Here is a 23514-nt window from a genome sequence, read left to right as displayed (position 1 = left end):
TTACCAATCATGAAAAATGACAAAGTAATTTGATATAGTCTGATTTTAAAATCAAGATCTGGTCGAGAATGGAGGCTTTGTCATCGATCATTCTCCGATGATCAGCGCTATCCAACAAACGGTAGTAATTGGAAGATCCAAGTCCAGATAGGTGCGGTGATTATACGCCATCTATTTCACATATACCGAAAATACCCTCGAATGGCGGGAAACCCTCTTTGCAAGAGCCGATAAATCGGACCGACCGTTTATTTTTTTCTCCCTTTGTATCGTGTTCTTCTTGGGAATGTTCTCCAAGGTTTCCTCAAAACATCAAACCCCATCCCTTTCTTTATGCCTATCTCCAATCTAGGAAAAGTTCAAGAAACCCTAAAATCTAGCATCTCCGAGATGTTACGAGGATCGACGTCGATATACCCTCCGCCTTGCGATTTCCCGATTGTTTTCATTGAGAAGGTCATCCGGATCGACGTCGATATACCCTTCGCGGCTTCCGATTTCCAGATTGTTTTCATTGAGAGGGTCATCCAAATGTTGGAAGAGGTTAGGTCCATCTCATCCGATACTTTTTCTTTTGTTTACATTGATCTTGTTTTTTTCATGTAAGTTTACTTTGATCTTTGAACGCTATCTCTTTGATTCATAAGAAAATGGTCTATTTTTTGGTTGTGATTCTTATTTTAGTTTCTTTTTTCTTTTCATCAAATCCTTTATCTCTATTCCATTTGAACCAGAGGAAAAAGCCCGATTGACCTATTTTATTCAGGTTATTTATCTTTCTCTAATTTATCTCGAGTTGAATCAGTCTATCCAGAACATACTTGTATCGCTACTGATCTCCGTCGACTCTCCTTCTAGGCTCTTTCCGTCTTTTTACTGGAATCTTTTTGACTTAGTCCTTGAATCCGGGCAAGGTTGCCTGTTTCTTATCCTAGCTTCATGCTATCTCCTCTTTTCGATCCATAAGATTTTCATCCGACTCAAACAAATATGATATTCGTGATCATTCTTGATCTTATTCGCTCGTTATTATTGTCTGAATAGGATTAGTATTGCATGTATTCTTTATCTTTCACAATTTAGTTAATTCTTGGGAAATGTTTCTTTTGTTGTGTAAAGAGTTTTATCTGGAAGCACTCTTTCTTCTTTCTTGATCTTACACTCTTAATCTTTATTTTATTTATTACAGAGGAGAATTTGTTATTCAACAATTTTATTTGGTTTTCTTTTAAATCATCTCGAGTTTAATTGATTTTTTTCTATGCTGCATTATTTAGTTTAATTGTCACCCTTTTTTCTTCTACTGCAAGTCATGTTAGGCTGTTATTTTCTTCTTTTACTTTTCTGTTTTGAGATAGGAAGAATATTTGTCATATAGTTTATCTGTGGGAAATGTTTCTCAGACTGTAGAAGCTGCGGTTACTATGTGGAATCATTAGGTAATTTTGTTTGGTATTTTGCTGTTTACGTGTCTTTTACTTTTTTTTTTTTCAAGTTTCTATTCAAAATGTGATATAAAATTTCCATTTTGTTTGGGTGTTTTATTGAAGCACCCCACTGGAATGGGGGCCTACAAGCCTCTCACTTCTTCTCAAAAAAATATAGGTGACGGGATGAGCAGAGAATGCAGTATCATATTGCCCATTTTGATACATAATCGTATTGCCCATTTGTTTTTTTGCTCTTGTGGTTTTCTTGGTTATACCATATGCTTCCACATGAGTTTTTTTTTTTTTTTAAAAAGGGTTTTATACAATAATTTAGTAATCGCAGAATGAATATTTTGCATGATGCTTATGGTCTTCACACTTTGTGGCATTTGCGTTCACTGCATTTTGATGCAGAATAGTACGGTCAGCGTGGCATTGAACATTAAATATCTTGCATTACTTAAATATCTTTTTTTTTTTAATGAGTATTGGATATTTCTTGGATGCTTAACTTGGTTTATGCTATCATTTTCTTTTTTAATCCTTAAGTTTTATCTTGAATTTTGCAAGGTGATGACACACAGAATCAGTTGAAGGTGATAGTATCTTCAATTCAATGAAAATTTTGAAATGTGAATTCAGCACAAGGAGCAATGCCAGCAGTGCATTGGTCTTATAAATTTTAAACACCGAGTGACTTGTCCTTCATCCTCTTCTTTTCTTTTATAAAACAAATATTTCAACTCTTGTAGATGGAGTCCTCACCATGAATGTGCATTTATAGGGAAGCCTTTTTTTTTTCCTCACTTAAGCATCTTCTTTTCTTCTGCACCAGAGAAGCAGTAATTTGTTTTATGATTACTGCTAGTCACTTAACGTGCCACTGCTGGAAAATTTTGGACCAAGAATACCAGTGCTACATAATTGAGTCTGAATGGGCATCCATCATGAAATGCAGAATTTTCAAGGTAGAGTACAAGACCATGATTGAATACTACCTATGCATAAAAGGTTCTGTTGCCATTACCCTCATGTTCCCGGTACTAATAAATTCATATTATCACTGTTTACTGTGTTATGCTGCAATTTATTGAATAATAATGTTTCATTGCTTGTTTTAAATATAGTATATACTATATAGCATGACCCGATTGCAATAAAGAGACATTATTGAGGTACTGATCCAATTCACATGAATGATACATGATGGAAAGAGTGGCATTCCCTCAATCAATGAATCTGCTCACATCCTTAATTCTGCAAAAACAAGGTGCTCATTGGGAAATTATGATGGACAACAGAACTGAGAGGTGGCTAGGTTGCAGAGAAGGGTGTGAGGAACGATAATGGAGAGAGCATGGGAAGAGCCTTGGAGCATTACATGGGTCAGTTATTATAGATTATTTGTTCTTTTTTTGAGAAAAAAACTAATTTTCTTGGTCCTTTTAGAGAAGTACTGGTTTGCTTAGTGGGATTTAAGTGGTCATTTATTATCCTATTTGTGCTGCATATGGTGCTAGACATGGTGGCATATACCTCATATTGTGGGACAACACGTGATGATACTTGAACATTTGTTTATTCTACCTGTACTACAAAGAGTCTCGGTTTTAACTTCATTTCTTAGTATGTAATGGTCTGCCTTTGTTGGTTTATCTCATGCAACTCTAATGGAAGTCGCAAGACCTATCATCCTTAAAGTGTACTTTCCTGCTTTTTCTAATTTAGTCCTCCATAACTGTGTATATTTGACTCATGTAAATCTTGCAGTCTTTTCCAACTCAACTCCTCCAATTTTAGGGTCAATTAGTCATAAAGAGAAATTTTAGTCAGGCAAGGTTGTATTAGCCTATTTATTTAGTAAGATGAGACCAAATAGTGTGAACTATATAACTGAGGTTGCTTTTCTGGGTAAGAAACTGATCTATTTCCTTTTGTCGGAGTTGATCAAATTTTTGAAATTGTTACTAGTTAGCCATACTTTGTTATGTGCATGTGTATTTTTCTGTAGATTACATGAAAAAGCATCCAAAACCTGGAGAGGAGGTTTGACATCTAAGGTTTGGTTAATATTGGGAGAATTGAGGTGCCAAAAGATTAGCTTTATTATCATCATATTGTGCCAAAAGCTTATTGTATATCAACTATGCAGATACCCTTATTGTATATCAAGAGAGCTTCACAAAGCAGTGGATATTATTGATCCTATAAAGAGTTTTCACTTTCAAGTATCCAGTGGAGCAATGCTATACTCAAAATTGATGTAGCTCACAACCTGGCAAAAGAAAAGAAAAGTTTTGCCCACAACCTTACCCTTTTTATCATCCTTTACTCATGTTTCTTCATGGACTATGTGATGTATTAGACTTTTCATTTTCTTGTTTTGTTGCACAACCCCAGTTATCTGACTTACTCTCTTCACATGACATGCAGGAAGAGCATATGCACACATGCAGCTTCATTTGACTTGCAATCTGGTAATCTGACTGCTTGCGTAGCTGGAGCAAAACAACTTGACCTTTCCATTGCCGGTAAGCAGAGTAAAAAATCGACTGAAACATCTAGATTCAGATAGTCATGCTATTTTATAAGGAAAAGGAATAGTAAGTCATACTGTGACTTTCCATAAATATTTATTTATAATTTGTCGGACTACTGATATCTTCTGTTTCCAAGTCATGAGTTATCTATAGCTTCTTTAAATACTCTCTGTACTCATTCTGGAAAGTTGGTTTCTGTTTGGGGTAAACACTGAAAGTAATCATGACAACTTTTGGTCTATTTTTGCAAAATGAGGGAATGCTTATTAAAAACCATGTATTTTCATAGGTAATATTTGCAGAAAGAGGTTTGGTAGGTTCTTTTTTTACTGGAATATGTTAATGGTATTATCCACTAATTATACTTAATTATAAATTTTTGTTTGACTTGAATTCTGTGTATTGAGAACTGAAATTTACTTGGATAGAACTTTTGTCCTCTGTTAGATTTATATCTCAGATATTCAGAACATATCATTTTATTTTTTTAATCATTATTGCAAGCTGCTGTGCCTTATATAAAATCAGAAACTGGTAGTGGAATAACATTTTTCTGTCCACTTACTTTTGCAACTATTTTGTGCTCCTTTACATCGCATTCTGTTTCTGCTTTGGCTGAATTTTTATTCTTTTGAGATGGATGCATTTGCCTATATCAAACCTTTATTACCCCCGCATTTGAAATCATTAGATGCCACAAGAACTCCAGAGGGTTGCTCCTTGTTTACATGAAGTTTAGCAACTGACTAGTATGTTTCTACTGGTCAGTCTTTTGAGCATAGTGGAGTGCTCCTATCTTGACCTAAAATGGCTTTGCCAGGACTTCAACACCATTTTGTTAAAGGTCAGGAGAGAGATTGGAAACTGATCTTATAAACTTCTCAAATTCTTGTGAGTCACGCTTTTATTCAAATAAGGCTTGAAGAACTAGAATAAAGAACTTTTTTGTCCTCTGTCCAACTACTGTTTTTAATGACAGTGGCCAAGCTTCAAAATTTGATGAAGATGGCTTCCATTAAATCAGCTATGCATAAATCTAATTTCTTGAAAGTCAATAAAATTCCTTTCCATGTCTTTTTTTAATAGAGAAAACAAGGTGAAGTTTGATAGATAAAAACTCTTAAATACTCAACTAGTCTATTCTTGGTGAAACTGAGAATGATGTTGTTAAAGAGTTGGTTGCTTTCGTGGTTGTGTCACCCACATTTACAGTACATACAGATAAATGTAAAGACAATAAGAACGCAGACAGGTGTGGATTATGCAATTTGGTAATCGTTCACACTAAATATTGTAAAGGCAAAATGTATGCTTCTAAATGTGAAAGCATATGTTTCAGGTTAGTTTGATTGGGCTATGCTCTGCAAATGCTTTTTCACAGTCAAACTTAATCTGAGTAAAATAAAGTACAATGTTCAACATTAATTATGCCTCAAACTATTTTATATCATGTTTTGCAGTTGCAGCATGTTTGATAATTAATTTTCATATCCCTTCAGCACTTCAATTGAAGCTTTGGTAACAGATTGCTGAAATGGCTGCACTGAATCCAAAGAAATGGGTTTTACATGCCCTGGGCAGTATATTTATGAAGTTTTGTCTAATCTGAACATCACATATAGGATGGCCAAAATGATTTTCGGTACTGCTGACAGTGCTTCCATGATGCTTTGGGAGGGTATTTCATCTGCTTTTGAGGCCCTCTGGTTTCACTGAGATTGTTTATTTCATTATTTTACATTATTGTATTATTGGACATGCTTATTATGATTGTCTTATTCTAAATCATGTAGTATAATAATGAAGAAAAATCTTCCTCTCTGTTTTTAAACATCAGAAACTATGACTAAGACTCGAAAACCATACACATCCATGAACAACATGCTGAGACAGGTCTAGAGGTGTCTTATCCCCCAAATGACAAGCAATCCTTGGTGTCCGAAGCAACTGAGAGGAAAGAAGAACCTTTGGCAGGTGAGGATCCCTTTTCTATCAATGGGAGATAGGAAACATGAATCAAATCCTTTTCCAAGGAGGGGACTTTGCTTCGACTAGTGGAATGGGCAAAAGCTCTTCAATCTTGGCTATCCTTCCTAACGACCAAACCTCGGCTATTGCTTTCTTATTGCCTGGAAATCTCAATTATTGCAACTTTCTTATTCATAATACGAGATATGAGCTGCTTATAGCAGCTGCAACTGATTGTCCTCGTCCAACCAGGTATTAAAACCTCCAACTTGAACGAACATCAGCATACTGATGCAATCCTTTCTCAAGCCTCTGGTCATTCATGCCGCCTTTCCACTCCTAACTTTGGTTTCCACCAAGCCAATCAAATCTGCCTCCGGCACGCTCTTATATAATGTTTTGCCTCTCTCCGCTTCTGGACTTTATTGATCCCTATTACATTCTGGATAAGGACCTTCATGTGGAACTATTGTTGTTTTCACATTCCGACCTGAGGATCTTAGGGGCATTGCTTTTTCTTGCATTGCTGTTTTTGATCTTGACATGAAAATGGTGCCCTTGATCTCAGTGTTCTTCCCTTGCAACTATAAGGGAAAGGCATTCGAAACACTTCTGTATTCTGTCCAAAATCTGTCCCCGATCAACTCTACTCCATGTCTCCCAGCTGAGTGTAAGCAAAATGAATTTTTGAATGTTTTGTTTTTGTAAAACAGCAGACCACATGGTCCCAGCTGCATGGCCTAAAACTATGCAAGCAAACCTCCGTCCGCACAAGGAGAAACTGCTTTGAGTATGTAAAAAGTTCATGAAGCATTTAATTGTCCCCTAAATCTTTAAATCCAGCACTTGCTTTAGTCTTTGTTGTGGTCACATAATTCCCTCCCTACAACTCATGACTTAAGAATTCTCGCAATGACAAAGTCTACTCAATATGGATTAGGCATGAATGCAACCTTTGACAAAAAGAAAATCTTTCAAGAAAATATTCAACTAATATTATCAACTAATTAAAATGTTATATTATCTTTAGCGATGGTGGTCAAGGTTATGTCAAATATTATCATGCAAGTTACATTTTCTGTGTATACGCACATTTTTAGGCCACTTTCATATCTCCTGCTGCTGAGCTCTTGCTTTGTGATGATTTCAAATAAATCTGTACTTTATGATAGATGCTGTGTTTATTTAATTTATTCTATCTCAGCAGCAAATTATAGTAATCTGGAATTATTATTATTATTTTTTTAAGTTCATCTGCAGGAAAATAATCCCACTTGGACTGAAAGTTTCACTAGTCTTTGAGAAGGTACCAAAATGCCTTTTCTGGAGTTTGTAATGCTGATGCTTTTTTAGTTGTATGTCTTACTTTTCTTGCTGAAAGGATGAGTTTTTTTGTACATTGTGTTTATAGATTTACCAACCCTTAAGGATTAACAATGTATTTTGTTTCATTCAAATACTGCCTAGTTTTGGAAGACAAAATCAAAGAAACTGCTTCATTTTTCCATTCTTTTAACATGTTTCTTACTGATACATCAGCATTTGTATTGTTGAATTTAGAATGTGGTCTATTATTCCTTTAATTTGATAGCAGAAACAATGGCTGTTATTTTTCCCACTGTAGCCCTGGGATGCAGTTTCCATGAACAAAATAATGACTGTCATAGCAATTGTTATCAGCCATTATAATGGAAAATATTGGTAAAATAGGAACACAATTTCACAACTCAAAATAAATAGTATATTTTAACTGACATGAGATTTAAATAAATTTTTTTGTCCAGGTGAACAGTGAAAATTTCAGGTAACAGCTGTTGTTCCCATTTTATAACTGATGTTATAGCAGGGTGATGGCCAAGTACTGGTCATTATTTGAAAACTTGCTATGTATATACAAAATGCAGTGGGAGGCTCCAATACTGATGTTGTGTCCATTTTAGTGTTCTAACAGCTGTGATTTTAAACCTTGTGTGAAGAGGACTTCTCCTTGAGCATTGCCACCTGCTTTTCTCAGGCAATGCCAGACATGTCAAGATCCACATTGAATCCAAATTTAAACTATTAAAAACATTGTTTATTATTTAGCCCATATGATAGGCTTATTTTAGTGGGTCCATGTGGCTCACTATGATTTTGCATTTGATGCGATCCACCAAAACCAAAAATGAATTCTCATAGCCGATTTCCAGTGCCTTATGTTTTCACATCTTATAATGTTTGTATGTGAGGCATCAAGAGCGGTTCTTTGCTGGTCTTTTGGCTCAGGATTCACAATGGAAGAATTCAGAACATTGGGTGTTCAATCCATCAAATTAACTTCAGAGATATTACCCCCCGAATCTCATATGCCCTGGAATTTAACCTGTATGTCATTTCTTGTTCATCACTTTTATCTTTTCCAGCTGCATTATGTTCTTCAGCATTTTTAGAGGTATCATTTTCTATATTGCTTCTAAAAGTTGCTGTCATTAGTTGAGGGACTTTTTCTGTTAGGTTGGGGAACCCTTCTGTTGTACTTCTTGATCAAGTATTGGCCAGTGTTGTTCCTAGTGGTCCATTTTATTATTCGTTTAATTCCTCTTACAGTGATCATTATCTCTGGGGATAAAAGAAAGGGCTTAGCAATGTTATTGGTAGTTTACAATATATAGAACACATTCATATTTGAGTTTGTTGACTGTGGGAAGCATATGGTAGGATGATTATTGAGGGATAAGTATTGTTACCGCCACTTAAAATTTAAATATTCTTGTTGTTATGCTATGTATTGATTATTCCATTTTTACATAATAACAATGTAGGGGTAACATGATAACAAAGGGCAGTGCCGCAGTAGTGTTCTGTATCTCCCCTCCCGTCGACCTTCTTCCTAGGCCTCCTCTACTTCACCACCTTCCTCCCTCTTATGTTGCAAGCCATTAGCGGAGATGGTGGTGGATCAGGTCTTTCATCATGAGCTCTGTAACTCTACGATTGGTGAGACTAAGAGCTAGATCAGATGTAAATGCTATTAGGCTATCATGAATGCTTTTATCATTTTGATGCTTTTTTCGGAGATCTTGTATCGTGATTGAAGCAAGTTCCATTGGGTTAGGGTTCACATATGATGAGTTCCCTAATATATAATGGGGAATGCAATAGATGCCACTGATTTTTATGTACATGTTATAAATATATAAATAAATAAATAAATATTAAAATATATATATATATATATATATATATATATATCTTTTTAATATATATATATATATCTTTTTTAATAATGAAGTAGGGCTGATAGACAGGGAAATGATGTGTTTGAAAATTTTAGAATGGCTAATGTGAGGAAAACCTACTGGCAATATGAGGACCAACTGCAGCTTGCTTTTGAAGAACTTTAAGATTGTGGTTGGAAGTAGTTGGCTGGTTTGTAAGTTGCACAAAGAACTCTAAAGCTTTAGAATTTGAATGTTGAATGATTTATGGGGTGGAATTAATGGTTAGGAGAGTGACGCTGCTATTATGTCGAGCCACAAATTTAAGCTTCTAGTTTCTCCTAAGTGATTTGGAGGCATAGAAAATGTCACATTATAAACACTATGATGTAAGGGTGACATTGATCCTTGACAATGTCTTCAAACAAATTTAATGGAGGACCTTGATGTTTTAGTGATAATTTATTCAAGTCTTCTAATTGAACCTCTTAGATCTTTTAGGAGAGGGCTAATGAGTGTAAAAGAAAGGTAAATATGATATTTTTACAGTTAAAGAATGTCCTCAATATGTCTTGATGTGCTTGACATATAATCATAATCGTAATCATCAAGCTTTTTCCCAATTAAAGAATGTCCTTAATATGTTTTGCTGTGCTTGACACAATCATAATCATAATCATCAGGCCTTTTCCCAACTATTTGAGGGTGGGTTTATAGATCCTCATTCACTGAGTTCCTATTCGGCCACCTTATTCCAAGTTTCATTATATCCTTCCCCATAACCTCCATCCATGTTATCTTAGGCCTTCCTCTCTCTTTTTTTTTACTATGTTCACACAAATTGAAGTACCTATCCTTACTAGAGCCTCCTCAAATCTTCATTGTATATATTTGTACCATCTCAACTGATTTTCCATCACGTTATCTTTAATTTATGCAATTCATACAGCTCCTCTGTATGTTCATTTCTCATGTATCATTTCTAGTTTTACCAGAGATCCATTTTAATATTCTCATTTCTACTAGATTCAACTTGTTTCACATACTTTCTTTATTGCCTGATGCTTTGAGCCATATAACATGCAAGCCTTATTAATCTATAAAATTTTTTTCTTGACTCTCCAAGTTTACGATCACATAATATTCCAGATGCACCTCTCCACTTCATTCAACAACTCTTAATTCTATTACATGTATCTTCATAACTTCATCTATCTTGCTATGCTAAATATATTAGAGACAATCATTTCGGATGTTCTCATATAGATAGATAGACATAATAATTATGCTAGAATATGATTACAAAATCCTTAAAGTAGGATTCAAATGCTATTAAATTTTTCTTTGGAAAGACGTTGTGAGGTTGTTGGTAAGGAAATCAATTGAGTTCATGCTTTGGTTACACTTACATGTGCTTCTTTACCCGTTTATCATATTTCCTCTTGCTTGCCTTTTCTTCTCATTCTTTGAATGATCAGATGGGAATGTTTCTTCCTTCGCTCCCTCACATCATCTGCAGGAGATATTGTCTTCGTCTTTTCACTTGTTAGCAATTCCAGTAGTTTCTGATATAGATCCTGTTGATTTTTTTAAAGTGATGTCAATCAAGGACTGATGCAATTAATGTGATTTGTCAAAGTTCCTTAATGAATATCACTCGGGATTGGTCTTCCCCTTGTATTTCAGAGAAGAGCATGTATCCCTAGGAATCAGTACAATCAGTACTGATTCAAAGATTTTAAATCAATTGTATCTACTGTTTGCTTTTTAGCTTCTGAAAAGCCAATATTCATGTGATATATTAACATTGATAACCGTTATGCATCATAATGTACTAGATTTATCAAGAATTTGGCTGTTGCTCTTGAGTTTTCCAGTTCCCTCCCTATATAAAGGAACTGACAATGTATATTACTAAACCTTTCCTTATCTCAACTATATATCATTTGCAATGTCTCTTATAATTTATCTTTAAAAATGGATCTCTTCTAGGACCTAAAACACTAAAGCTGTTGCCTACACCAGAATTGTCTTTCCTTGCTTTAATGGATTGCATTATCAGTGAATTAGCCATTATGTTATTCTAATCCCTTCATTTCAACTTAAGTTATATTATAGGTCATTTTCTTTTCAGCAAGTAGCAGTGGTCAATTCAATTATAAGCTGTAGGAAGTTCACCAATGCTTTTTTTTAACAAAGACAGTTCCGTAGAAAAGCATTTTAACAGATGATGAGATGAACATGGTGGCTCATATTGCTGTTAGGAATGATATTCCCATGGTAAGAGACCAGCAGCTGAGCAAAACATCTGCTGCCTCATTGTATATGTGAAGTGATTCTGCAAACCATCGTGTTACATATCAGTAACCTGGAATCCAGGGTAAAACATTTTCCACTGCAGGCACGAAGTTGTGTTTGGCGATTAATTTGCAGAAAGAGATCCTTCTAGTTGCTTGAGTGACCTAAATATGCCAGTATGTAAATGGAGGATATCTTTGTAGGGCGGGATTATTTTTCTTAATATAGGCAACTTATTTCATGCAGTCAGTCTTGATCAATATATTTAGTTTCTTGTATTGATGTTTTGTATTATGACAATAGTCTTTTCCTTTTAATTCCATCCATGGGATTAATGACATACATCGGTTTTGCATTAACATTGCAAGAGCTTACTGAAAAAAAACCATAGAAAGGACATTTCTAGTTGATGTTATTTCATCACAGATTGATGTCAATTTATGTGAGACGTCAGCTAGAAGCTGTTAATGCAATACCTTGGGGTTCATCCTGCCTTGATGCTGCTTCCTGACCTCATCAACCTGTTGTAGTATTAGAGGATCAAGTGTTCAACAGCAGGGGGGAAACTGAATGATGCTCAGTTACAGAAATCAGACAGTCAAACCACCATTTGCAGTAAGATGCATTGCATTTTTGATACTTGAAATCAGCCATTTTCTTCAGTCACACCAACATTTTGCAGCAACTCCACCAACTCTGCAGCTAGAAGAACAGAGTCATTCAATGATGGCTTGAAAGAATAAAAGTAAATTGCAGTCAAATTTTGCCTTTAAATTATTGCACAAAGATCTGTATCAACCGTCCTATTAATCTTTTTTCCTTCTCATTCTTGAATTCAAGCAAAAGTTGATCTTTTATATCTGCTGATATTTCATGACATGGTCTTTACCTTTTAACAGAAATATGTGTATATTTTTTATGCAAATATCTTCTTTAAACCAGTCAGCCAGGTCAATTAAGGTGCTACTGCAAGCTTTTTTATCAATTAACTGACCATTGGGCTGACTTACGGAAGTGATTTTCTTTCCAAGGTGTGCATTAATTGGTTGTAAGCTGCAGAGTTTTATCCTCTTTTTAACAGCAGAAATGGTTGTGGAAAAGCATTTTAGTAGATTATGGATGCTGAGGATGGTGGCACGGGCTGCACTTAGGAATGATATCCACACAAAAAGAGACCAGCTGCCTGACAGAAATCACCTGCCACATTGTACTTCTACAAGGTTAAAGTGGTCTTGCACGCCTGACCCACTGTCATGACACATCAGTCAAACAGGAATTCAAGCTAAGCATATTCTTCTGTTGGCACAGAGTCCTGCTTTGGCAATTAATCTACAGAATTTCCTCCCTTCTAGTGATTAAAATGGACTTCCGAAAATGCTTGTAATGTATATAAGGGCCTCTTTGCAAGTGGAATTATGGTACATGTGAAAATTACGCGGTTATAAAAATCTTTAACATGCTTATTTGGTATTCCATGTCAAGTGAGTTGTATTCTAGCCAGAAGCTGTTCATGCAGGTGCTCAGACTCAAAGTTTCTTTCTCTTTGCTGCTTCACTCACTTCATCAACCTTTTTGTGGTAGTAAAGCATCTAGTTCTCTAAATCAGAAAAGTTGAACTGATGCTTAAGGTACCAAAATCGGACAAGCACTTGGGTAGCAAGAAGCGCCCTACTTGTGTACGTAGAATCAGTTATTTTCTTTTTCCAGCCTAGCATTTCGTGCAAATTTTATTGGACCAACAAACTCTCTGCTCCAAGGAGGACAAATAGCTATTCAATTAAGGCTGGAAAGTGAACTTCAATCAACTTCTGTTCAAAGATCTTCATCAATGGCAAAATTCCAGCGGATGCTTGACCGTTCCTACTGATCCAGAACTATGGTTGATTCATGGTTAATATGTGAACCGATAAGCAGGATTTGCTGATCAAAGAGTGTTCAAATGAGCCTTAACTTCTTTCTTTTCCTTCATACTCTGGATAGGATCAAATTATGCAAAATGAAGCCGTTCATTTCAAACGTAGCATGGCTGCAACCATGCAACTCTTGAAGGTTTCTTAGGTAAGCAGTATGACATTTAGGCCTCGCCTTCAGATCATCTCTGGAGCATTTGATATGGCAAAGCCTGAGTACTGTGCAGCAGTCAGGTGTATTATACTGTTTGCTTTCTGTAAAATGGCCAGCAGTCGTGTACCTTCAGGCAGGACTGTGCTGATGCATGTAAGACCGGAACGGACAAACACTGAAGTTAGGCGCAGCAGACGCATAATAATACAAAAGATTGAATTTATCTTCATAATGCCTTAATTATGTGCTTATCTTCCCCTTAGTATAGAAAATACAGGTCATCATAGTTATAGGGTTCAAACTAAGCTTACGTAGCCGGAAGACTGGTAGTCTTACGGAGGGTTGGAAATTAAATTTACGAGTCAGGAGTTGTTTCAACCATTTAAGCATAATGGGAACATAAATTTGGAAAAAATACTGCAAAACATATGCACCATTTTTTTTCTTTTTACTTTTTTCTTTTTCTTCGAAGTGCCACTCCAGCACAGGACAAAAATTGTAGGGCTTCTGTTAGCTGGGCTTAAAACTTGCAGAACTCCTGCTTTCTTTTTTTTGTGGGGGGTGTTGAGCACCCCACAGCGGCAGTACTCAAGCCCAACCCAGCCCATTGTACATTAAACTCTTGACAAAGAACCGTTCAAGCACGTTCTATACTATGCTTCACTTGCTTTATGCTTATAAGCATCGCATTGGTGACCTCTGATTGATAATTTTAGTTTTTTTTTTCCAATGATAACTATGTAAGAGGGACGAGACTGTCTAATGGGACAAAAGAAGGCTCCATCTCTTTTTTTTTTTATTTTGAGAATTTTTTTATAGTTTTTGGCACAGTTTGGGGAAAAAAAAAATCTATCTCAGTTATGATTGATAAGAAATTTATGTTTTTTCTTGGCAATATCTTTTGTTTCATCGACTGAAAGTTTATAATCTATTAGAAGGATTAGAGAGATAAAAGAAAAGCTGCTTTCACGTAAAGAAGATAACATCTAAGATACCTAATTTGTCTCGGGGTTTAGGCTTGGGGTTTTCACTTTCATGCAACCTTGTCATCTGACTCACCGAGTAAATAATATATCTTAAAAGAAACACATGAATGCACAAAGAAGAGGTAGTAAGACAATACCAGCAGCTCGAAAGGTCATATCAACATCTCATCTGGATCATATTCCTATTTCGGAAGCGATGGGCTTCTTTTGGCTTTGCTCGGCGTATCCCGAGTAGTGGCTTGGGTGTCACTTCTAAAGGCATCGTTCTTTTTTTTTTCCCTTTTTCTTCCTTTAGCTTGAAACTACCCATTTAGCTCACGCAGGAATTCACCAAGTCGACTAATCCAACACGGCTCCCGTTACAACATCACAATTATCTATTCTCTTCGACAAAAGCACCATGATGCCCTACGAGTGTTTGGTTATTCCATTTTATTTCCTCAAACATCCTGTGAAATGATGGTGGGCCCATGAGTTTAACAATTCCAGTCAAAAATATATTAATTATATATATTTTTTTTACTTAATTTAAACTATTTCATATTGAACCATGAAATAATTTATTTTAAGCCCATCATGAGAAAAAATTTTATTTTATTCTAGGTTAGAAAATAACACCACCTTATTCTTGATAGGCTCCGCTGATTTCCAACCAAACATAAAATTAGAATAGAGATGATGAATAAATATTTTGAAGAATTAGTATTTCTATTCCAAAAATATTATTTTGGCTATCAAATACTACCTACAGGTATCGCTATGCCAACCACCTACGCCTATCGCCTAGGCTTAGCTTTGCCTTTTTGCCCTTTTTGTCCGCAGGTAACCACCGCATAGGATCTTAAAGCCCAGATGCCCATTATTGCCACTGGAGTTATTTTAAACTTTGTTTCTCCCTGCTGTAACTTTGAAATCCAACAGCCCAAATAAAGAAATACATTTTCATTTTTCGTATGTATGGATTGTAGAAAATTTGTACAATTAAACAGATAAAAATTTTGGGAGGTTCAAAAGAAATTAAAATTAATTGAGGTCTTTTTATCACATGACTTTAATCACCCTCATTTATTAGATATCGACTTTAGTTGCAGCGCCAATAAAAATCCGCCAAATTGTGTAGGAGAACTTTATACGATCAGGATAGTGGAAAATGTCCGAGTTAGTAAATGGACATCTAAGCATCCATATAACAACAAATTGCCTTGAAACATCATTTTTGTTAAAAAACAAGAAAAAGAAAAGCGTGATTTACCGAGGTCACTGACAATTAATTGCAGGGAAGACCACTCGTGCGGTCTCTAATCATCCAATTTCGGGCTTGTTTCAGCCTACCTTTCTTTTGAGGTGATGTCATCCAACCATTGTATGGACTCCATAAATATCCACCCCAGAGGACAGTCTACTGATTGAACCATGACGTAGTCTTTTCCACGAGTCCATACTGCTAACGGATGGTCCAAATAGCGCTCCCACGGAAAGCAAACCAAGGGTGAAGTTATAAAGGATAGGATTTCCGTTATTTTACTCGACAGCCAAGGGTAGTAGCTTCGATAATGCATCAAATTCAACCCAGCTTGTTTGATTTGATGTGAAGGGATACACGGTCGGCTCCCAGATTGCTTCTCAATTTATCGTTGCTCCTGGCCTTCGACGACTCATGAACCAAATCCAGGCTTGCGGACAACCAAGGGTGGCCCGTGGCCAGATCGTAGTATTTGAACTTCCCTGGTGATGATATTTTTCTAAAACACGGTTTGATAGGTCCGTATGCCAATTGCGAAAACAACCACGGAATAACCAGGATGCTTGCCGGCACGGTAAAAGAGTTTAGAGCACGAGGAAAGTTTCAGGTCTGCGCTCTCTGGCTGGCTCCTGCCCGTTTGAACAATGGAGATTTGGCTTGATTCATTTATTGCTTGGTTAATGACGCACAACAAACAAGTATGCAGTTTCGCAAAGCATCTTCACTTATTACACATATTTCTACAATATCAAAGACACGTTTGGTTGGAACAACTTAAATTCATGAATGACTCTCGTTCCTCTAACTATGTTGATCGAAAAAAAACCTCCAAAAATTTAAAAAACTAAAAATATTTTAATTGCTCAAAATCTAATGCCGACTCTTATCTCATTTGGCTTTCTTGTTCTATTCAAAATTTATTTCGATTTCAATTGCAAATCAAATACATCAAAGGATATATTCATTCCGATTTGCATTCCAATCCATTTCAATTTCGATCACAAATTAAAATTTTTTTAAATATATATATATATTTTTTCTGTTATCAACCCTTGCTGAGATGCAGACCCAGAATGATCTCATCCTACACCGTTACCTTCATTGCCTCTCGGTCTTGCGTAACTAGGGAACTTATTCTAAGAATGTTTTCACCAGATGCAGCTTTATAAACCCGCTGCTTCAGCACCATCCAAGCATCATCTTTCTGTCCAGGTGGGAAAGAGAAAAGTGCATAGAGACCATGACTGAATCAGAAAACCACATATGAAACACTTCTAAGAGTGAAAGGACACAGGATTAGCGGCAATCAAATCAGAGAGATGCAAGAGACCAAGTTAATTGAGCTCAAAAGTTCAGAAGGCAGAAACAGACAAGGAGGGTAATTGGACAACGAATGAGATGAAAGAAATTTTAAAGGAACTATTGTGGATCTGTACCTCAATCTCGATTGAGATATCTTCGGATCCGACCGAACTATAGAAGATGGACACCCGACAGGGATGCAGATGTGACAGAAAATCGGACATCCCGTCAGCAACGATTCTCAACTCTTCGGCTTCAGATGGTCTATCTTAAATCGTCCTCGACCGATCAACTCCAGATCACCTAAAGATCGACATGCACACTACAGCCTTCATGACTTCGACTTCGGATGACCTGCTTTAGTTCATACTTAACCGACCGATCTCAATTAGTATGAGGACAAGTGCCTGCTCCACGAATTTCAATACCTCAACCACGGACGATCTGTCGTAGCTCGTCCACAGCCGAGCTAATTTTCATATCAGATCTGACTCTCTTTCAAACTGAAAAAATTCAAATAGAGTAGAACTCATCCATAATCAAATTTTCGTAAAAAAAAAAATCTTTTTCGAATCTGTCTGTGCGATAAATTTCGAAATCATCAAGACTCCGAAATGGATACGACTCAAACTCCTCTTCTATAAATTAAGAGACTCCGAAATCCTCCAAGATACAAAATCAACTCCTCACTTTTTTCTCTCATTATTTTTCATCTCCTGACTTGAGCATCGGAGGATTTTCACCAAAGAATGCCCCCTTTGAGAATTTTTTTGTAAATATTTGGGCAAAATTTTGATAATGGTTTCACTTCGACCACGTCTTCCTTGACGACCTCAAACGGGAAGATCGGCAGCAAATTTACAGTTTGACAGAAGATAATGTGACTCGGGTGTTTGAAAGAAATGTTTTCTTATAAGCAGGGTAAGGCAATTAAGCTCATTTGGTCAGATCAGCTAACTACAACTTCTGAGCTTTCTGATAAAACTATTACGGTCAAGAATCTTATCATTCTATAACACAATAATTCAGCAGAATCATCAACTGGGATAACCGGTGGATCAACAGAGAAACATCCAGTTACACAGTAGAGACCTAGAGACGAACACACGGTTAAATTCCAATATAAGGTATGTGAGAGAGTGTGCGTGTAAGGGAGAATGACATCAGACATCACCATAGAATCAATATCAGTTTCTGAAATGGTTTATGATAACCAGAGTCTCTGTAAATTAAGTACTCCACGCTATGAATAATTCCATCAACGTTTCAATGCAAAGACAGTATCCAACAATAAAGAAACAAGCAGAACATAAGCAAATGAAATATATAAGATACCTAAAAATAGCTCATACTCATTAACTTATAAAGTTCTTGGAGATATTACATTAACTGCTGCAAGGGAAGGAAGAAAGGAAAAAAAAAAAATGGGGAGATCATGCAGTCGCCAACAATCCTTCCGATTAAAACTATAATAGAATGAAAAGATTATCCATGATCCAAATCTCTGGGAAAAAGAGAACAAAAAGAGGGCAATATCCAGCCACAACCCACCAATATCACCATGAGTGCTGAAACAACAGCAGCAAACAGATGAATGTACATGGTGATCATCCATGGCCGCTACAGACTCACACAAACAGCTCTTGATAAACAGATGATCGAATTGTTCACCTTGGAGTCTCACCACTCAAATACTAATGGGTTGGCACTCCTCAATCAATCCCCCCAGCCTACGACGCCACGCCCATCCCGGCGAGGAAAATCTCCTCATGGAATGACGAACCAGAAGAATCGGAACAATCCTCAGTTGCTGGCTTCTCCGTTTCCTCTTCAATCAAAATTTCCTGCTCCCGGCAATTGCAGCTACAGAATGCTTTCTCTCCTCTGCAATGCATAGAAGAAAATTTTCAGAAACTGATAATGCTAACTTCGTAAAAGAGGCAGTTAGATTCATGTTCATGTGATAAAAGAAACAAATAGAGTGCTTAAAGGAGTAAAATTACGTGTCAAAGAAAACAGAGAGCATCAGAAGACTAACCTATACATGTAGATGTCCTTCCCCTCTAATTTCTTCTTGCAAAAGAAACAGCGGCTCAAAAAATCATTAGACGGAGAGGGTGGCGAATCCATGGGGCACTTGACCAGCCAAGAAGAGCCTCCCCCCTCTTTTCCAAGCTTATTCTTAGAATCCGGTGAGTGAATTGGGTGGCTTTCAAGAATGCAATCCCCATAAATATGGGTTGTCTTAGGGTTAGGACCATGGGAAATTATGCAGGTATAGTCCTCCGATAGCTCGATCTCGCTCGCAGAGAGAGAAGAGATGAATCCACGAGACGAGCCAAAGGATATCGGGAGAGACCCCGAAAGATTGTCAAAATTGGTGGGCTTGCTAACTAATCGAGAAGCATCCAGTGTGGAATTCTTCAAATCGGATGGAAAAATTTCGGAACTGGACTTGGGATTTCGGTACATAAAACGAGTCAGGGGAAGCGATGATCTACCGATATCGGCGGACCAAGATTGAGTTTTTCCCAACTGCCCCGGCTCCAATTCAGCTCCTTTGGATCCTACGGCCGGTTTCGAGCAACCGGATCGGGAGGAAGGCGATCCTATGTGAGCTTGTGCAGAAACCCGGACGTTCTCAGGCAGGGAATTGGGAGCCGGTCCCAGAGGCTCGTCCCTGCTGGGATCCAGGAGGGTTTTGGGGGTTGGGATGTTAATCCTCAGCTGTGATCCGAGCAGTATGTTCTTGCTCTCAGACAACCCCAGCACCCTGCCACCAGCCTTGGACTCGTCGTTGAGAGAATCCACGAGGCCAAGGCCCACCCTGGTGCAGTCCCAGCTCCTTGGCTGCCCCTCAGGGCCTGGGGATCTAGGGGACCTCACGAAGGAGCCGCCCAAATTGGAAAAGACCTTGTAGTCCAAGGGAGAGGTAGGGCTCCTCGCCGATTCGGAATCTGGGGAGCCCTTGGCGCTGAACCCCACAAAGAGGCCGGGGACGCTGAAGAAGGAGGTGCTCCTGGCCTTCTGCACCACGCCATCGGGCATCAGGTGGCCTTTTCTTTGCTCCCCCTGCACCGGCCTCCTCCTCTGCCTCAGCATTATCTCAAACCTACTCCCCTCCTCCCACCTAGAGAACAAGAGAATCCTGTGCCCAAAAAATTGGTTGCAAAGAAAACCTTTTAGTGGAGTGGAATAAACCAGATAATAAGCATACGTCGATCGAAAGGAATTTAAGAAAGAAGGATGATCACAGTCCCACAGATAAAGACTACAAATTGAAATTGTCCACATATCTTGCTCTGAAAGGGTACATCAATATAAAGATTCATTCCATAAATGATCACATCTCTAGAGATATGTTCGGATGATGATTCATGTTTAATATGGAAAAGAATTCCATGAATGCTCAGAAAAGACATCAGAAACAAGGAAAAAACGCAAAAGTTTTAGAAAAGAAGACAGATTGAGATATATCGAGGAATGCAGGCATCAAAACAGAGACTTGTAACACCACAGGAGCCATGCATACAAGTAGATGACGGAGGAAATAGACAGTCATCCAATTGTTCATCTAAAGACAAGCACTGGTAGAAGGAATATCAAAACGGATGCATCAAAAGAGGGCTCAAGATCGTATCACCACAGGAGCAACTTTAAATCAGCAGTAAAAGCAAGATTATGACAGATTTGGAAACATAAAAACTAAGAATCTGAAAGATCAAAGGGGGGAGCAAAAAAAAAAAAAAAAGTAAACAAAACGAAAAGGAAGAAGCAAAAAATAAAAAAATAAAAGAAAATGGATTGGAAATAGACCTGATGCCCCCAACACCGAAAATGGAACCCAGAAGCCGCACCTCCACAAATTGGCTAAAAAAGAGACATTAAGTCATAGAATAAATGGAAAAGGAAAAACAGCAGATTTCACGAGTTCTCGAAGGCTGAATCCAAGAGGGCATATGACAAGAGACCATGAATGCATGAAACAAAAAGAGGGCCTGCTACCCAACAGACCAGAGGATGGAGCAGAAAACCCACCTCTGCCTTCTCTCCTCCTCCTCCTCCTCCTCCTCCTCCTCTCTCTCTCTCTCTCTCTCTCTCTCACTTTATCTGAGATGCCTCTCAGACGGAGGCTGAGGGGAGAGCCAGGTGCAGTAAAAAAAAGGTTGACAAAGGTATGAAGCTTACACGGTACTGCTCTCCCCCCACTCCCACTATCCTCTCACTCTCCCTCTCTCCTTTTTCTGGCTGCTTGCATCAAAATCAGAGCAGCAGCGTGGCTTCTGAAATACTCCTCCTCCTATTCATGACTGTCAGAAAAATAAATAAATAAATAAATAAAATACGTATTGAATACGGTTGGTACATACAACATAATGCTCGAAAACAGGCTCTGGCGAATGGGACCCCTTTTTGTACTCCATGTTATTTTCGGAACCGTGTACAATGCACCAGAACAGAAACGGGAAATCAAATCCTGCAGACCGTCGATGGACGCGTATGATCCTCTTTCCCTTCTGCGCTTTGCTTTGTTTTTTACCGGTGGGAAACGGATGTAAGAAGGAAAAAAAAAAAAAAAAGAGGAGGAGAAACCCATGCCCACAGATTTTACCCAACAATTTAAACCAAGCAACTGTTGTCGGTGATGGCGTTCTCGAGGATCACTACCGACCACCATGAGTCCATAGCTGGGACCATCAGGAGGGCTACCGGTGCAAAATCACGAACACGAGCCAAATGGATGGTAGAAGATGAGAAATAGTCCCATTCACGAGTGGGCCCAGAAAGTTGGACGGTGCAGATGATTCGTCAGTGGTGGGACCAGGGTGGCAGCGAAGGGGCATCTTTTTCCGTTGGTTGAACAGGAAAGGAAAGGTGACGACAGTGATATCAGAAAAGGACAAAGCTGACCGGAAGGGCCCCACACCAACTGACGCGTGTCTTCATAACCTTTACCTTCCTTTTTTAGCTCTTAGGTCTCATCGCAAGGGATTGCTCTTAGTAAAGTAGGGGAGGCGTCTACCGCGCCCGTCCAATCGAGACGACATGATGCTCCCGTCGAGGGTGGTCCATGGATCCGGACCTTCGCGAGCATCTTCCAGGAGTCGATACTTAATTTCTGCTGCAAAATTCGTGCAAAAACAAAGGAAATGGTGCGACACGAAGATGATTTGGTTGAGCCATCACCTGCTTCGCCAAGGTGATCTGAATCCGAGGAACTTTTTATGTAAAATGTTTTCTTGTGCCAATAGTAAATAATAAAGGTTGCACCATTGAAGATTTCCCGGTATAATTTGATTAATTATTGATTAAAAAAAAAAAGAAAAAAAAAAAAAAAAAGGTGGAGATGGCTTTACATAGCTCCAAAAAAAAATAAATAAATAAATATTGCGAGATGCCACTCCTATAAAATTTAATATATTTATTGAGAGGCAAACAATACGTTGAACTGAATGGTCTGATTCGTTGTTTATCATAAAATTTAAGATGATATCTTTTCATTATCGATGTTCTATCGAAAGATTTTTTTTTTAATTTTTTAAAATATATTTATATAAAAATTATATGAAATGATCATTTTATCAAAAAAATTAAAAATTTATTAACAAATATACTGGTAGTATCTCCGATGAATGAGGAATTTTTATTATATTTTTGCAAAATTAGTTAAATATCATTTATTTTGTTTTGGTGCATGTACCCAGACATGGGTTTCATTCCTTCCTTGGATACGTGATTAACTGGAGCAGGAAAAATGCTTCGGGGACCTCTACTGGTTCACATGGAAAGCCTATCGGACCCATCTTTTACCGGCATGGCGACTTGTACGTGTAACCGCTCAAGCCACGAGGCAAAGAAACTTTTCTCCAAAACAAAAACAGGGAGCCTCTTTGGGGCCGTTTAATCATTATTGATTTATGAGCACGTAAACACGTCTTTTGTATGATGGACTGCTCCAAATCAAGCATTAGATGTGCGCATGCAAGATACCTCACGAACATTCTTTTGTGCATTAAGATTTTTACCGAGAACTCTGTTTGATTTACAGAAAAAAAAAAATTCATAAAAAATTATTTTTCAAAAATTTACTTCTTAAAAATATATGATGTTTGAAATAAAATTTTGATATATTTGATTGATTATAAAAAAATAATTTATTTTAGAATAATTTTATGTTGGATTGGACATCTATTTTTTAAAAAAAATATATAAAATATCTATTATACTCTTAATAGATATAACATCATATATTTTTTCTCCCAAATTCTATATAAATATTAATATTAAAATATATATATATATATGTGTGGATATAATATTAATATTTTGATGTAATAAATTTGGTAATATATATATATATTAATATAATATTTAATATAAATATTATATTAATATAAATATGAAAAATATTAATATATTATAAATATCATATTATTTATATAAGTATAAATATCGTATTATAGAAATATAAATATTAGCATAGTA

The 23514-nt window shown here is 37.1% G+C and overlaps 1 protein-coding gene and 1 long non-coding RNA gene across 7 annotated transcripts; one reads left to right on the top strand and one right to left on the bottom strand.

Annotated features, from left to right (window-relative positions):
* The first annotated feature begins 236 nt into the window (after window positions 1–236).
* Window positions 237–13680, top strand: LOC114913970 (uncharacterized). 4 transcript variants are annotated; one of them, XR_012140263.1, is made up of 5 exons: window positions 237–543; window positions 2645–2815; window positions 3864–3961; window positions 7199–7244; window positions 11860–13680. It is a non-coding gene; the product is annotated as an uncharacterized lncRNA (long non-coding RNA). The 4 variants fall into 4 exon arrangements; XR_012140262.1 differs by having other exon boundaries at window positions 2701–2815; window positions 7188–7244; window positions 11860–13679; XR_012140260.1 differs by having other exon boundaries at window positions 7188–7244; window positions 11860–13679.
* A 4673-nt stretch (window positions 13681–18353) lies between these two features.
* Window positions 18354–21640, bottom strand: LOC105040284 (FCS-Like Zinc finger 10). Of its 3 annotated transcripts, none has more exons than XM_010916747.3 (3): window positions 21399–21640; window positions 19067–20176; window positions 18354–18912 (listed from the first exon to the last, which is right to left on the bottom strand). In XM_010916747.3, exons 1-3 carry the CDS (start codon window positions 21623–21625, stop codon window positions 18759–18761), a joined length of 1491 nt encoding a protein of 496 aa, XP_010915049.2. In that variant the 5' UTR covers window positions 21626–21640; the 3' UTR covers window positions 18354–18758. The 3 variants fall into 3 exon arrangements, with proteins under 3 accessions (XP_010915049.2, XP_029118966.2, XP_073110975.1); XM_029263133.2 differs by lacking the exon at window positions 21399–21640 and adding an exon at window positions 20845–21288; XM_073254874.1 differs by lacking the exon at window positions 21399–21640 and adding an exon at window positions 21067–21288.
* Between the last annotated feature and the right edge of the window lie 1874 nt (window positions 21641–23514).

Source organism: Elaeis guineensis, chromosome 3 (genome assembly GCF_000442705.2).
Source record: "Elaeis guineensis isolate ETL-2024a chromosome 3, EG11, whole genome shotgun sequence".
NCBI classification, from domain to species: domain Eukaryota; kingdom Viridiplantae; phylum Streptophyta; class Magnoliopsida; order Arecales; family Arecaceae; genus Elaeis; species Elaeis guineensis.
The sequence above is the reverse complement of the archived record's forward strand: the minus strand, read 5'-3'. Positions and strand labels throughout refer to the sequence as shown.

What these genes read in the sequence shown, in the direction of transcription:
- LOC105040284 (XM_010916747.3), bottom strand. Translation starts at nt 21,625, where the DNA reads ATGGGTTTCTCCTCCTCTTTTTTTTTTTTTTTTCCTTCTTACATCCGT. An exon ending in CTGTTTTCGAGCATTATGTT is followed by an intron (nt 20,177 to 21,398) that starts GTATGTACCAAC and finishes TTTTGGGCACAG; the next exon opens with GATTCTCTTGTTCTCTAGGT. An exon ending in AAGGACATCTACATGTATAG is followed by an intron (nt 18,913 to 19,066) that starts GTTAGTCTTCTG and finishes TATGCATTGCAG; the next exon opens with AGGAGAGAAAGCATTCTGTA.